Genomic DNA, 16,956 nt, shown 5'->3' with positions numbered 1-16,956 from the left:
CAGTAGATCTTTTAGAGTCATCTTTAAGCCAAAAATGAAAGCTAGTGTCCAGCCAGAAAGATAATTTCTCTCCTTGATTGTTTCTAAATCATATTTTCAGTTTGTTACTCTATAGCAGAACTTACTTTAACTACACGGTAGCTGTGGAAAGAGTACATCAATTCAGATATCTAATGAGCACCCACTTTGCTGTGCAAAGTATTAATTAAATGCTGAGGGGAGAATATGGTGTTTAGTAATTGTTCTTATTCATAAAGAGCTTATAATCTACTTTAGACCACATTACCCTATAATAAAAGATAGTTAGTATGTGGCAAGTACTATGGAAAAGGATGGGACAGGGGGAACGACACAGCTGCCATGCACTGGAAGGGAAGACTTTTTCTTGAGGAAGAGACATTTATGCTGGATCTGTTAGGTTAGGTAGCATTTCAGCATGGTCTTCAGAGAACACCATGTGCAAAGGCATGAATGTTCAGGATGTGCATGGAAGTGTTGAGTAGTTGCCCTTGACATTTTTTTTTATTGTCTATTTCCTCCACTGGAGTAGAAGCTCTGTAAAGTCAGGAGTTTTTGTCTTTTGTTCTCGACTATATCCGTAACATCCAGAGTGGTTCCTGATCTAATGCAGACTTACGAATATTGCTTATTTGTTTAGTAGAAGGATAAGTGAATATATGGGGAGTAGGCAGGGAAGTTATTGTGAAAAATAAACCTGGAAGGGTACTTAAGATAATGAGTCTTAAAAATTAAATTTTCTGGGATTTGGGGCATTATTTGGCAGAAGATGGGAAAAGTACCAGCTGATTCTGGCTATAGTATGAAATATAAATTACACAAGGAAGCACACAGAGATGGAGACCATTCTAGAAACAGTACAGGGAGTACAGCGTGGAAATGAAGAGATACCTGAGCTGGTATTTGTAAAATCTAGTGACTGTTGGTATGGAAGAGAGAAGGGTTGGTACATGGGATAGTGGTGTTGAAGGTAAAAATTTTATCCTAGGGCAGAAGCTCAAATACCTGTGTATGGGCTGGGAAAAGGAAGCCACAGGGAAAGAAACTGCAGAGGTGGAAGGAGAGAACTGAGCTACAATGTTAGGGAGAATCTGACAGGATATACAAAAGTTTTTCACTTTTTGAGAATCTCCTAAGTTCATCTGAAGGTGTTAATCAGTGCAGTAGCTCAATAAAGAGGAAAATTAACTTGCATTGTAATGAATTAATATGAATATAGAATTTACTTTCCTGAAAAGACATGAAGTTTTGTTTTTTACTTTATAGGGATCTGGTAGGACTTGGTATCCCTCATCATTCCCTTAACTAGCTGAGGGACTTGAGATTAACCGTTTAACCTCTATGGGTGTGTGATTTTTTTTTTTTTTCTATCCATAAAACAAAGTTGAAATACATGTTTTCTAGAATGGTTTTTCCTTTAAAAACTAAAGTACTAGAGCTTCTATTTCATTGTATATTTCCTATGCATTTTAAATATATAGGTGTAAAGAATATTTTATGTATTTATAATAATACAAAATTTGTTTTATGTTTACATATATTAACAAATTTATAATTAAATATACATGAAAAAGTACATATTTATACATTTTATGTCTTTCAGATTTTGTAATCGCCATTATGCAAAATTAGCAGTTAAAACTGAATCTTTATGGGGGACTTTAAAATGGTTTTGGAAAGTAGAGAAAGGTTTTTCTAAAATGCTTAAAGTTTATACATGCTATCAGTTTTTTAAGGGACAAGTTATGAAGAAAATTGTGTTTAATCCTTGATTCATAGGTCACCACCGGCAGCACTGATGTCTCTTCTTAGCACTCAGGAGGACTTACTAGAAAATGTTTTGGGGTGTATTCCTGTTGGACAGATAGTTACTATTAAGCCACTAAGTGAAGACTTCTGCTTTGTTCTGGGATACCTCCTCACCTGGAAATTAATACTTACTTTTTTCAAAGCTGCTTCATCTCAGGTAAATAAATATGTGATAACTTTTGACAGTTCTATCCTCTGTGTGTTTCTGTTACCATCTTAAATTCTTTGTTTCCCCTCTTGTAGAAAAAAAGGGAAATGCCTCACATTTTAATCTAGTCTTTTCTGGCTAACTTCAGACTTTCTGCTAAATTTATTTCTGTCCCTTAATTTCCTTATCATCCCGCATGCACAAACACACACACACACACACACACACACACACAGTTTTTTTGCAAAAGTAATCTCTGGAATGTACTGGAATCAATTTTTTTCTAACTGAATGTAGCCACCAAGTCCTTTTATTGAAGCAAACAAGATTTATATAATTTAATTTTGTACTACCACAGTAATAATTTCAAAAGAATTGTATCTTGCTGTTTTGTTTTTTTTTCAACTTTTGACCCTTGTGGAGATTTTAGTTAACATCATTGGGAATTTACTTTTTTTGAAAATCAGTGTTTAGAGAAAGATTTGTGAAATGTTAACCTGTGTAATTCAAACTATTACCTCTAAATAGTAAAAAATATCCTAAAATAATTATTTTGCCCAAATTACTCTAGCAGCCACTAGATGTCTCTGTTGTCTCATATTTAGGAAGAAAAACCTCATTGTCTAGGAAGAAAAGCTGGAAAAATTTCCAAGTTTTCTTTCTTTTCTTTTTATTCTTTAGACAGATCCCCACTTAAAAAGTGCCAATTAAGTGTTGTTTGAATCAGTTTAATAAGCTGATGGCTTTTTAAATATAAACAGTAGCGTTTTTGACAGTCAGTACAAAAACACTTACTTTATTACCTCATTAAGGTGTGACTAAATACGGCATTTATTTCCAATGTGATTTTTCAGAATTTGTAAGTTATAATTTATGTCCTTGCTTATAATTCATATCTTGGTACAAATATGTGAACATATACATCTTTGCATTTGTATATCTAAGGGGAAAATCAAATTACAGGGGCAACAATGATCTAGATTTTCTAATTGTTTTATTTATTTGTTTTTTTTAATTATTTTTTTTTTCCTTTCAGAGAACCAGGTTTCTGCTCTCTTTGGCTTTTATCTGGTTCTCTCTGGTCATGCTCTGGCCTCTAAAGATTTTTTTTTTTTTTTCCATTCGTGATAGACATAGAGAGAGAGAAGGAGAGACACAGGCAGAGGGAGAAGCAGGCTCCATGCCGGGAGCCTGACGTGGGACTTGATCCCGGGACTCCAGGATTGCGCCCTGGGCCAAAGGCAGGCGCTAAACCGCTGAGCCACCCAGGGATCCCCGATTTTCTAATTGTTTTAATCTTGGTACAACTATGTGAACATATACTTCTTTGCATTTGTGTATCTAAGGGGAAAATCAAATTACAGGGGCAACAATGATCTAGATTTTCTAATTGTTTTATTTTTCTATAGGCCAGCCACTTATGTTTGTGACTTGAGCTAGTTTTATTTGCTGGTGATGTATTTCAAGAAACTCCCAATTGGGCTTTTACATTTGTTTCTTAAAATATTCTTGATCTCTCAAAAGTTGCAGCAAGTGAGGCTTCCATATGTAAGAATTTTGTTTTTATCATCTTATATTCAGAAATTTAGAAAATGGCCATGCATCACTTTTTTCATTAAACCAGAATTGGGAAAAGGGTACAAAGAATTGTACGGCAGCATTTATTGAGCCTGGAACTCAAACCAAACTGTGGCAGTTAAACCAGAATAACTCAGTTAATAGCCTAATTAGATAAATCCTAAAGCAAACAGAATTTTTTTAAAAAACATTGCAATTGGTCCTAACTCTGGGTTTTTAAAAAAACTTTTTTCCTGGGTACCTGGATTGCTCAGTCAGTTAAGCATCTGCCTTTGGCTCAGATCATGATCCTGGGGTCCTGGGATCAAGCCCTGTATCAGGCTCCCTGCTCAGTGGGAATTCTGCTTCTCCCTCTCCCTCTATCCCTCCCCACTGCTTGTGTGTGCTCTCTCTCGTGCGCTCTCTCTCTCTTTCTCTCTCTCTCAAATAAATAAATAAAATCTTAAAAAGAAAAACAAAACAAAAACTTTTTTCCTAAAAACAAAAGCAACTCCCAGTGAATCAGATTGGGCTGGAACAAAGCCATGAGCCTATGTGTGTTTCATAACTTTACTGATATGTTTTTCATGCTATCAGATTTACTTATTTAAGGTATACGGTTTAGTGTTTCTACCATATTCACAAAATTGTATAAATATCACTACTATCTAATTTTAGAAAATTTTCAACACCTGAAAAAAGAAACCTTTACCCATTTGCAGTCAATTCCCATTTTCTCTCAAACCTTCCAGCCCATGGCAGCCACTATTCTCTGTGTTCTGACTCTGTTGATTTCCCCTTGTAGACATTTCATATATGTGGTCTTTTGTGGTTGGCTTATTTCACATAGCATATTTTCAGATTCGGGGATTAAATACATAAATCTGTACTACTTTATTTTTTATGGCTGAATAATATTCCATTGTGTGATGAGTATACCACATTTCGTTTATTCATTTATCCTTTGATGGACATTTAGGTTGTTTCCACTTTTAAATGAATAAAGCTACTGTGAACATCATATATGAATTTTTGAGTGGATGTATATTTTCATTTTTCTTGTGTTCTTTACCTAGGAGTAGGATTTCTGGGTAATATATATGGATTTTTAAAAATCCATTGATTTTTTTTCAAGTTTTTTTTTTTTAATTTTTTTATTATTTATTTATGATAGACACAGTGAGAGAGAGAGGCAGAGACACAGGCAGAGGGAGAAGCAGGCTCCATGCACCGGGAGCCCGACGTGGGACTCGATCCCGGGTCTCCAGGATCGCGCCCTGGGCCAAAGGCAGGCGCCAAACCGCTGCGCCACCCAGGGATCCCGATTTTTTTTCAAGTTTTTATATAAATTCCAGTTAACATACAGTGTAATATTAGTTTCAGGAATAGAATTTAATGATTTCTTACTTACATATAGCACCCAGTGCTCATCACAAGTGCCCTCCTTAATACCTATCACCCATTTAACCAGTCCCCCTACTCACCTCCCCTCCAAGGAACCCTAAGTTTATTCTTTATAGTTAAGAGTTTCTTATGAATGCCTCTCTTTATTTCCCTCTTATGTTCATCTTTTTTTTTTATCTTAAATTCCACATATGAATGAGATCAAATGGTATTTGTCTTTCTCTGACTGACTTATTTTGGTTAACATTATACTCTCTAGCTCCATCCACATTGCAAATGGCAAGGTTTCATTCTTTCAGAGGGAGAAGCAGGCTCCATGCAGCGAGCCCGATGTGGGACTCGATCCAAGGTCTCCAGGATCATGCCCTGGGCCAAAGGCAGATGCTCAACTGCTGAGCCACCCAGGCGTCCCTACCATGTCTTTTTTATCCATTCATCAGTTAGTGGACATTTGGGCTCTTTCTGTAATTTGGCTATTGTTGATAGTGCTGCTGTAAACATCGGGGTGCATATGCCTCTTCAAATCTGTATTTTTGTATCTTTTGGGTAAATACCAGTAGTGCTGGATTGTAGGATATGTCTAGTTTTTTTTTTTTTTTTTTTTTAATGCAGCAGTACTTTAATTATTTCAGTGCTACAGCTCAGTTGATCTGTGCCGCCTACAACAGACCTCTTCTGTTCTTCTATGAAGATTATCTGACATTTTTTGTTACTGGGGCTTGAACTCACAAGCCCTTAGATCAAGAATCATGTGTTCTGACTGAGCCAGACAGGCATTCCAGGGTAGTTCTATTTTTAACTTTTTGAAGAATTTCCATACTGTTTTCCAGAATGCATCAGTTTGCATTCCTAAACAGTGCAAGAGAGTTCCCCTTTTCTCTACATCCTTGCCAACATCTGTTGTTTGTTGTATTATTAATTTTAGCCATTCTGATAGGTGTGAGGTGGTATCTCATCATAGTTTTGATTTATTTATTTCCCTGATGAGTGATGCTGAACATCTTTTCATGTGTCTGTTAGCCATCTGGATGTCTTCTTTGGAAAAATGTCTATTCATAGCTTCTCATTTTTAACTATTATTTGTTTTTTGGGTGTTGAGTTTTATATGTTCTTTATATATTTTGGATACTAACCTTTATCAAAAAAAAAACCCATTGATATGTATAATTATTTTTTTAATTCTACTTCCAACTGATTTTTTACAGAGGAGATAGAAGAATAAGTCAATGAAAAGTCACGTAACTCTTCCTAGAGTCAAAAATTTTTAATGTTGCTACCTTTGAAGATTTATTTAATTTTGGGGAGAGAGAGTACGTGATGGGGAGGGGCAAAGGGAGAGAAAGGGAATCTCATGCAGACTCCCTGCTGAGCACAGAGGCCAACACAGGGCTTGATCCCATAACCCTGGGATCATGACTTGAGCCAAAACCAAGAGGGACGCCCAACTGACAAAGCCCTCCGGGTGCCCCAGTATTAGTACCTTTATATATGGTTTCTCTATATTTACTTTTTTCCTGCTGAATTACTTGAAAGTAAGTTGCAGATTCATGATGCTTTACTGGAAGTATTTAAACATATATCTCCTAAGAACAAGGACATGTTTCTACATAATAATATAGTTATCAGACTCGAATTTGATTTTAATGCAGTAATATCTAATATGTATTCAAATTTTCCTGGCTGTCCCTTTAATGTCCTTTATAGTTTTACTCCTTCGCTATTGAGGATTCGATCAAGATCATGTTTGCATCAAATGTGTCATATTTCTTTAACCCAGTTTTCCTACCTTTTCTTTATTGTCATTCACCAGGTTAGTTATTTTGTAGACTGTCTTAGGATTTGGATTTGTCTGATTGTTTCCTTATGATCAATTTCTGGTTAATTTTCAACAAGAGTACTTACTGCAAAGAGGCGATGTGTCCACAGTGTGTCACCTAAGGAGGCACAGAATGTCACTGTGTCCTTTACTGGTGATACTAAGTTGGTTACTGGAAAAGGTAGTGTCCTCCAGATTTCTCCATTATAGGTACTTTGATCAACATACTTCAAAAATCAATTTCATATTCTATGGCTTGATACTTATATTTGAGCATTTATAGTGTTCAGAAAATGGTGTCTTGCACCAAGAGGTGATGGATCCTTTAGTGGGAAAAATCTTTTTAAAACAGGTACATATACCAAAGAGCTGCAAAAGTAAACCTGAACAAATTAAAACTGGGTTATTGAGGAATGAGTTCTGAAACACACAGATGCCTGTAGTGTACCTGGTGGTGGCAGATTGTCCTGTTTAAAATTTTTATTTTAATCCCAGCATAGCTAACCCACAGTGTAATAATAGTTACTGGTGTACAATATAGTGATTGTACAATTCTGTACATCATAGAGTTCTCATCACAAGTGCACTCCTTAATCCCCATCACCTGTTTCACCCATTCTCCATCCACCTCCCCTCTGGTGACCATCAATTCTGTGTAGTTAAGCGTCTGTTTCTTAGTTTGCCTCCCTCTCTTTCCCTTTTTTTCCTCTTTGCTCTTTTGTTTCTTAAATTCCACATATGAGTGAAATCATACGGTATTTGTCTTTCTCTGACTTATTTACAAGATTTTCCTATTTAAAAAGGAACCAGAAATCCATGTATTTTTTATTTATTTTTTATTTTTTAAAGATTTTATTTATTTATTCATGAGACACAGAGAGAGAGAGAGAGAGGGAGAGGGAGAGAGAGAGGCAGAGACACAGGCAGAGGGAGAAGCAGGCTCCATGCAGGGAGCCTGACATGGGACTTGATCCAAGGTCTCCAGGATCACATACTGGGCTGAAGGCGGCGCTAAACCGCTGAGCCACCCGGGCTTCCCTCCATGTATGTTTTAGTGATTGAATTATTAATTTTGAGAGAGAGAGTGAGCACCCATGTACAAATACGTGGAGGGGCAAAGGCAGAGAATCTTCAAGTGGACTCCCCATTGAGTGGGAGCCTGACACAGGGCTTGATCCCACAACCCATGAGATCATGACATGAGCCAAAACATAGAGTCAGACACTTAACTGACTGAGCCACCCAGGTGCCCCCACACATCCTATTTTTGAGAGAAATTAAAACAAGACCGTTTGGACTACTAGTTTGTGCTCTCTTGTCTAAAGGGATGCTGGAGTGTTTGATACAGTGTGAGGTCAGCCAAAAAAAGAGAATTTGTTTTAAGCAGGACTTTTAAAGGTTAAGGACTATGGTGTGAAAGGCATATATGGAAGGCTTGGAAGGAAAGGGAGTGAATCATCTGTGGGAAGTAGGGAGTAGATTTTCATAGAGAAAGTAAAGATGAACTTATTAACGGAGATGCTTTGAGAAAGGTGTTAGAAGCATATGGCTAATAATGAAAGGGTAGTGAAAACTTTTGCTTGTTTATGAAGAAAGGGAGCAGTGCCATCAGATGGCACCTTTGGAAAGTAAGAATGTGGCATATATTTTGTAGGACTCCTCCTTGTAATTCTAAGTGTTCAAATTAATGCCTTTTTCATTGTGTTCTTGTACAGTCTATTCTACTTTGATTTGTTCTTTTCACTGACTCTCTTGGTTTAATTGGGTTTACTAACAAACTTCTTCACTCTCCACCAGCTTCGGGCACTGTATTCAATGTACCTTCGAAAAACAAAAAGTTTGAATAAATTGCTCTACCACCTGTTCAGGCTTATGCCAGAAAATCCAACCTATGCAGAGACAGCTATTGAGCTTTCAAATAAGGACCCTAAAACATTCTTTACAGAAGAGCTCCAGTTGAGTATTAGAGGTCAGTAAGATGTATGTTTGTGTTCTTTCTTGAAGACTAGGTCCAGATTAGGTTGTATTTATTGTACTTTACTCTTGAGAATTTGGAGAATAACCCCAAATGTGTTTCCTGGCTATGAGAAGTTTGAAGTACACAATTTTCCATGTTTATCTAAATAGAACATACAACTAGATCTTTTAGGTAAGGGTAAGAAATCTATACATTTGTGAAGCTTTGTTCATTGAGACTGTTATCTTTTATTCTATAAGCAAATATTCGTTAAGTGGTAATGTTTTGCAGGCCTGTAAATAAGTAGTCTTCAGTTGGGGAAACAAAGATGAGTAAAATTTCTTTCCTTTACTTGAGGAACTCAAATTTTAACTGAGGGGATAGACATGCATGCATCTAGTTGTACTCCAGTGTTTTAAATGGTTTCCTTAGAATTGGAATTTTTTTAAATGTCTTGGAGATATGAGGAGGGTACTGTGTCTTGTGAGTATTAAGGTGGATATTCTAGGAATTTTGTATAACACATCAGTGAGCTCTGGGGAAAGTACAGGGACTAAACTTTTCATAAATTATTATAAAGACAGTCTTTAAATTTTTCCTTTTTAAAAAAGTTTATTTACAATTTTTACACTCAATGTGGGGTTCAAACTCACAACCCGGAGATCAAGAGTTGTGTGCTCCACTGACCAAACCAACCAGGAGTCCCTAAATTTTTTCCTCCTTTTTATTTAACTTTTTTCCCCCACTCCCTGGGCATATGGAGTTAGGGTCTTCCTTTTTAAAATACGTATGTTCCCCCCCACCCCCTTTTTTTTTTGTCGTCTGTCATGTGAAATATAGAATGCTATTTCTAGGCAGATTTTGCAGTGTCAATTGGGATCTTTATTCTTTTTGCCGTTCTGTTGGTTCATTTGTAATATAAGAGAAAGTTAATACTCTAGATTTCTTGCTTCTTCAGTAAGTTTGTTTTATGGGCTCTAGCTGTAGTGTTAGGAAATTAAAAATTATTTTTTAGTCTGTTATTCTATGTAAGAAATAAATGTTACTAACTAAGAATTTGTTTTTTTCCTCAGAAACAGCAACTCTTCCCTACCATATCCCACACTTGGCTTGTTCAGTCTATCATATGACATTAAAAGACTTGCCTGCCATGGTTAGGCTGTGGTGGAATAGTAGTGAGAAGCGTGTTTTCAATATTGTAGACAGATTTACAAGCAAGTATGTCAGCAGTGTTCTTTCTTTTCAAGAAATTTCTTCTGTGCAGACAAGTACACAGCTATTTAATGGCATGACGGTTAGTATTATCTTGACTTTTTTCCAAAAAAGTTGTTCGAATATTGGTTATGTCTATCATTTGTAGTATCATTACAATATTAACCATTGGTTCAGAATTTACAGAAATTGTCTATTTTCTGATTCTCAGGTATCAAATCTCAATATTAATGTATAGAGTGAAACAGTGTTATAATTTCATTTCCTCCCCATCAGAGTTTTTGAACATTAATTAGTTCATTCAAAATATATATTGAGGGATCCCTGGGTGGCGCAGCGGTTTGGCGCCTGCCTTTGGCCCAGGGCGTGATCCTGGAGACCCGGGATTGAATCCCACATCGGGCTCCTGGTGCATGGAGCCTGCTTCTCCCTCTGCCTATGTCTCTGCCCCTCTCTCTCTCTGTGTGACTATCATAAGTAAATAAAAATTAAATAAATAAGTAAATAAACCCACTGTTAAAAAAAAAAAAAAAACCCAAAATATATATTGAAATACCTATAGATTCTAGGTACTGTGTGTCAGTCACTTGAGAAATGAAGGATTTAGTGGGTTCAGATTCCTATTGTGTAATAACACATAATCTAATAAAGGGAAAAAAGAGTGATACTGATACTGTTTTTTGAATTGGAAACTTGAAAATGTCACATTAAGAGGAAGAGTGCTCTGCAATCAGAGTGGGAAAGGTTCATCTGGCTGAGGGGATTAGGTGCAACTTTATAGAGGAAGATTAAGTGGGCAGGATTGTCGTTTAGGGACAGTGTAGAGAAAGGCCTTGAATATAGAGAAAACAGTATGGCAAAGGGAAAAAGCTTGGACATGGGAATGTAATTTCTGCAATTGCCTAACAAATGTTGAATAAGCCAGCATTCATACAGAGCAGGATTCCTGAAGGTAAGTAGAGAACCAGCCATTACCATGATGAATTAGGGTCATATTGGGAAAGACCTCAAATGATAGTCTAAAGCATTTGGTCCTATTCAACCACTGAAAATTTTCCTTTGAAGCAAGTGTCACTGTTAGTGTTACAATTAGTGGAATAGTTCTGACTGCAATATATAGTATAGGCTGTTGGCATGGACTTTGGATTCAAATGCATAATGAGGGAGACCCACTGGTATAGATGTTAGGAATAACAAAGAGGGCTTGGGTGAGGCAGTATCAGTGGGAATTTTCCATAAAAGGAGAGGAATGTTAAAAATTTTGTGATACTTTATCCAAACTTGTCACTAGTTAATACCTGGGAAGAGGTAGAAGGAAAAGTTTAAGATGATGCTATGGTTTTTAGCTTGGCAATAGGATGTCAGAAGAATACATTGGTCAAGCATGATAATTAGTGTTTTATATTGTTTGCAATGCTGTTAGGTGGAAATAGTCTAACAGTTGATGGTTAGCTTTAAAGCTCAAGGGAGGGATCCCTGGGTGGCGCAGCGGTTTAGCGCCTGCCTTTGGCCCAGGGAGCGATCCTGGAGACCCGGGATCGAATCCCACGTCGGGCTCCCGGTGCATGGAGCCTGCTTCTCCCTCTGCCTGTGTCTCTGCCTCTCTCTCTCACTGTGTGGCCTTTCATAAATAAATAAAAATAAAAAAAAATAAAGTTGTTTTAAATAAATAAATAAATAAATAAATAAATAAATAAAGCTCAAGGGAATTCTGTGGCAGAGAAAGAGTTGGGAGACTTCTAAATATAAATGATATTTGATACCCTTGGTGTGAAAGAAAAGCAGTAATTAAGAACTCATTCTGTCACGGGTCTATTCAAAGCTGCTATATGACAAGCTTAATATCATAAAACATTTTATGAGCAGGATTTCTTTTTTAAACTGAAAAGGCTATAAAATAGGTCAGGTATATAAACCTATTTATTAAATATCTCGTGCAGTAAACCAGCATGTTTACCTGTTTTGTCTTTGAATGAAGACTGACTGCTAATAATCAACCTAGGAAGATGTTTTTTGAATGAAAGAAAGAAAAGAAATTTGCAAAAAACATATTACCTTTCCTATGTTGCAGGTTAAAGCTCGAGCTACCACTCGAGAAGTGATGGCTACTTACACTATTGAGGACATAGTTATTGAACTTATAATACAGCTGCCTTCCAATTACCCCCTGGGTTCAATAACTGTGGAGAGTGGGAAAAGAGTAGGTGTGGCTGTGCAGCAGTGGCGAAACTGGATGCTGCAGTTAAGCACTTACCTCACCCATCAGGTAAATTTCCATGTGCACATTTGACTTTCCAGGTAGTACCACTGACCCCCTCTTTGAAAGGACAGTAAAACTTAAAATATATCACTTCTGCTTGAGGTTGAGAGATACTGTATTTCCTTGGGTCAACACAGCTATATGCCTAAGTGACCTGAACCTGCCAAGCTGTTTTCCTTTTTAAGGCTCTGTAATTTTTTTTCTGGTGTTTGAGAGGAATTGACTTTACTCCACTGACATTGTAGGTGACATAGAACAATACATGGCATTAAAGAAATTGTTTGAGTGGGAATCTTTTTGTAAGATACCGGATTGATGAATGTCTTCGGAGCTACTTTTAGCCTAATGTTTCAACTCTCCTTCTGTGATTAGAGAAATCCCAAGAATCTCAAAGATGTTTGACTTTTAAACAAAGTATAGTTGTTTGGACATTGAGACTATAAAACTTGATGTATTGGTGCAGAACCTCTCTTTGAAGTCTGTCTTTAATGGAGAAAAACTTATATCTGGTTTCTAAAACTTGAGAAATCATTTTAAAAGCCAATTTTCAGAAAACTTAGGAGATGTGAATGTAGCTAAGTAGATTCTCTTCTTTCTTTTTTTTTTATTCTCTTTCTAAATTAAAATTCGATTTTCAAATTTATGAAATTGAATAAAAATCACTTTGGTGGTCTTCAGAGTATATATACTCTATTTTTTTTTTTTTTTAACAGAATGGAAGTATTATGGAAGGCCTAGCATTATGGAAAAATAACGTAGACAAACGTTTTGAGGGTGTTGAAGATTGCATGATCTGTTTCTCAGTCATTCATGGTTTCAACTATTCTCTTCCCAAAAAAGCCTGTAGAACTTGCAAGAAAAAGTTCCATTCAGCTTGCTTGGTAAGTCCAAAGAAAAATGAACTTATTTATATTTGATGTGTATTTATGTGTGTGACATCTAATTTTAGAAAAGGAAACGATGTTATACTCTTAATTGTAGTTAACGAGGGGCATATTAGAATTAAAACTGGTAGCATCAAAGCACTTTAATAAATGAATGTTTCTATGAGAGCTCTCACTCAAAAAGTAGATATTCCTATAAGATCTAGACTGTAAGGGAGACTGAAAAAAATGGAACCAGGGTCATCTGACATTAGAGCTCTTTACTCTTTTTTAAACATCATACTAAAAAGAAAGCCGCCTTGTGTACAGTAGTTGCTTCTTAGGGAGAGCTTACTTACACATCTTACTGGTTGGGTGTGTGAACCGAGGGAGAAAGAGTCATACTGTGGCCTTTGGAAGTATTACTGAGTTATGTTGATTTTTGGAGATAGAGGAAGCTAAAATTTTGGTGTTCCCCTTTTCCATTTTATCATTGGTCAGCTTACCTTGGATGTAAATGTAAAATGACAGCTTTAAAAGGTTCTTTTAACATTTGAAACCTTTTCTTTTTCAGTACAAATGGTTTACATCTAGCAACAAATCCACTTGTCCACTCTGTCGTGAGACCTTTTTCTGAAATTTTTTTTTTCATTGGAAGTGATCCCTGAAGTAAATCAAGCAAAGACTGTGGATCTGGATCCATCTAAAAGTGTTGATAGGAGGAGGCCAGTGACCCTTACTTTTAAATAGGACCTTCTCTGAAAAATTATTTTGGTTAATGTAATGATCCTAAAATCGGGTTACTTATCTTTAGATTGCTTTGTAAATGTTTGGAAACCTTTTCTTTTACATAAGAATATTACATATTTGAGAGAAAATATTTATATTAATAGTTTAATCTTTTTGTATATTTAAAAATAAATATGGAACAACCCTAAATTACAGAATTGGAATTTGTGAAAGCACTGTACCTATATTATACTAAAAAGCCCATTCAGTTTGTTGATCTATGTTCTAGAAGAGTCCAAGTGAGGCGAATTAATTGAGAGGGTTGATTTATATCTACAGATATTTTAAGACTTATTTATTAGTTATGACAACAAAATTAATTAGTATTCTGATATTTGTAGATTATTTTAATGATAAAATGACGCTAAGCTATTAATATAGCTTATCATAAGCTATTTGAAGCATGCTCTGAAATCCTATATAAAAGAGTGTAAACTGAACTTTAAGGTGTCTCCATTAATCAAGGGTTATGAAATTCAGAAAATTAAATTCACGGCATTGACCTTTTGCTGTGGAAGAATTTCCATGTATTAGTGAAATTTGAATTGCAGACTTGTCAGTGAATTTACTACTCAGTTTGAGTGCATCTCCAGAGGGTACAGGAATCCTGAGAGAAACAGGAATTAGATTATTTCATTCATGAAGCAAAGTGGTAGTTACGCCTTTATCGAGAGGGAAGAAACAAATGAATATTTCTGAAACTTAAGATTGATGGAAAAAACAAAAATTTTAAAATGCTGTAGGAGGCTTTCAATTTTGTAAGCAAATTTTGCTATTCTTACTGGCCAAAGTTACACTAAATTAAAGATTTGGGGGAGTTTATTTTTTCCAGCCTTTAGAGTACAAGTTAATAATTTTAGTACTGAGGAAAATTCAGTATAATGGGCTGAAGTGGAGTAGGTGAAAACCTGCCATTTGCCCACAGTGCTGTTACCCTTAAAAATTGTGCCCAACTTATAAAAGTATGGAAGTTTGGGATTTGGAATAATTTTATTGCAGTCTTCCATTACACAGGAAATATTAGCATATATAATAGCAAGTTACTTGAAAGATCAGCTAATCATCTCTGTTGCAAATGTTTAATTGGCAAAAACCAAGTCATGTTAAATAAAATCACTGTTTACCATCAACTGGGTAAAATGGTTATTATTGAAATAGAATGAATGTGATCAGAATATTGTAGTTGAGAGTGAAGTATTATGTGTGAGTTACAGATCTCTTGAGTTGAATTTGTAGGTGCAGTATCCTACCCAGTTTTGTCTGTCTCTTGGATTTTCTCCCTAGTGTTTATTATCTTATAGCCTTGAGACTCAAGGAATCAGTCAGTGAAGAACAGATAGCAAAATTCTACTACCTCTTCTTAACCCCTTTCTTAAAATATTCTCTTTCGGTGTCTGTCTCTGACATAGTAATCCCAAAGGATTGTGTTATTCCTCTGTGAAAGTTACACACTTTTCCTTAAAAAAGTGGTTTTATAATAAGACCTTGTTTATAACTTTTCCAATATTGATACTTCTTGGCTTCTGACCCAAACCTCAAGTAGAACAAAACGGGAATAATGGAGCATTGTTTTTCCATGTTAGTATTTAGGGCATCAGGTTCTTGGTGAAACACTACGATTAAGTGGAATACCTACTCTCCTACTTAGGACTCTTAACACATTTCCTTGACTCTTGTAAATATTAATGTAAAGCTTGTTACTGTTTATATGCTAAAGAAAAAGCTTTCCAAAATGAGACTGAAATTCAGAATATCATTGATTAAAGTTTTATTTATATAGCTTTAATAACTCTGCAGAGCATCCCTTAACATTCTAGCATAAGAACTTTTAAAAATTGCATGAGATTCAAAGCCCATTAGCAGAATTATTAATTTAAAGCCCTAATGTAAATTGCAAATTTTAGAATTTATTTTTAACTCTTATTTATCACATGCTCTAATGTATGTAAATAAGTTTCTGTGGCTTAATTAATGTTATTATTTGATAAGTTTTTGTGGTGTGAATGATTAATGTTATTTGATTGTTAATACCATATGTGCCCATTAAGATTCTTTTTACTTATAAAATATTTCAAATATACAGAGTAATAATAATAATAATATAAATGCCCTTGTACTCTTCACAAACTATTTTGCCATATTTGCTTCTGATTTTTAAAGAAATAAAATGTTCCTCTTTTGTACTCCGCCCTGATGCCATCTCCTCTTTCCCTCCCTAGAGCTAACGTCCTATTCTGAAGTATAAAAGTATAAAAAATATGAAATATATCTACTTAAGATTTTATACTGTGTTTGTATCCATAAATAATATATAGCAGTTAACAAATATTTTTATTTGCGATAGCCTATGTATGTAATCTTTTGTAACTTGCTATTCCCCTCAACATAACTGCTGTTTAGTATATTAGTTTACTTGCCAATTCCCCCAATAATGGTCATTTCAGTTATTATTTTTTGCTGTTTTGAACAGTGCTGCCAGTGTACATTCTTAATAACATTTTCTCATGCAAATGTCCTAGGTATTCTGGACATAGGCCTCCAAATGGATTTTTAGTAGTTGATATGTATACTTTGTGACTTTGGATATTGTCAGATTGCCCTCCAAAGTGGTGTGCAAGTTTCCGCTACCAACAGCAATATAAAAGAGTTTCTGTTTTTCTTGCCTTATCACCAGTACTTAGTCTTATCAGATTTTTAAAATTTTCTAGTCAGAGCTGTGAGATAGTAGCTTTTTGTTTTCATTCATATTTCCCTGGCTACCAAGAACCTTAGCTTCATTTCATATACTGATTGGTCATTGTGAATTTGTTATCTATATGCCTACTTTTTTCTATGACATGGCTGCTTTTAGTATGTTGGGTTGACTTTAATATGGTCTGTGGCCTTCTTTAATTATATAGAATTTCGCAATTAAGTTTAGTCAGATTTATCATCTTTTTCCTTTATGATTGAGCCTTTTTTGTGTTAGGTTTTAAAAATTTATTCCTTCCCCAAAGTCTAAAAAATTCCATTTTGTTTCAAAAGTTATAAATTTCAAAATATGTCTAATTCACCACCTCACATTAAATTTTGTGATTTTTGTAAGGTAGAAATCATACCCCAAATTGATAGCTAATTCTCATA

General features: G+C 35.4%; 1 protein-coding gene across 1 annotated transcript in view; it reads left to right on the top strand.

Moving 5' to 3' along the window:
• The window catches only part of LTN1 (listerin E3 ubiquitin protein ligase 1), a 66,875-nt gene extending 50,859 nt beyond the window's left edge, over positions 1-16,016 (top strand). The window contains exons 25-30 of the mRNA XM_038581288.1: positions 1,798-1,984; positions 8,550-8,721; positions 9,783-10,003; positions 11,993-12,187; positions 12,895-13,062; positions 13,619-16,016. Coding sequence (XP_038437216.1) covers positions 1,798-1,984; positions 8,550-8,721; positions 9,783-10,003; positions 11,993-12,187; positions 12,895-13,062; positions 13,619-13,681 — 1,006 coding nt within the window. The 3' untranslated portion in view covers positions 13,682-16,016. The remainder of the gene's footprint in view (positions 1-1,797; positions 1,985-8,549; positions 8,722-9,782; positions 10,004-11,992; positions 12,188-12,894; positions 13,063-13,618) is intronic.
• The last annotated feature ends 940 nt before the right edge of the window (positions 16,017-16,956 follow it).

Source organism: Canis lupus, chromosome 31 (genome assembly GCF_011100685.1).
Source record: "Canis lupus familiaris isolate Mischka breed German Shepherd chromosome 31, alternate assembly UU_Cfam_GSD_1.0, whole genome shotgun sequence".
Lineage (NCBI taxonomy): Eukaryota > Metazoa > Chordata > Mammalia > Carnivora > Canidae > Canis > Canis lupus.
This window is presented reverse-complemented; position numbering and strand designations above follow the sequence as displayed.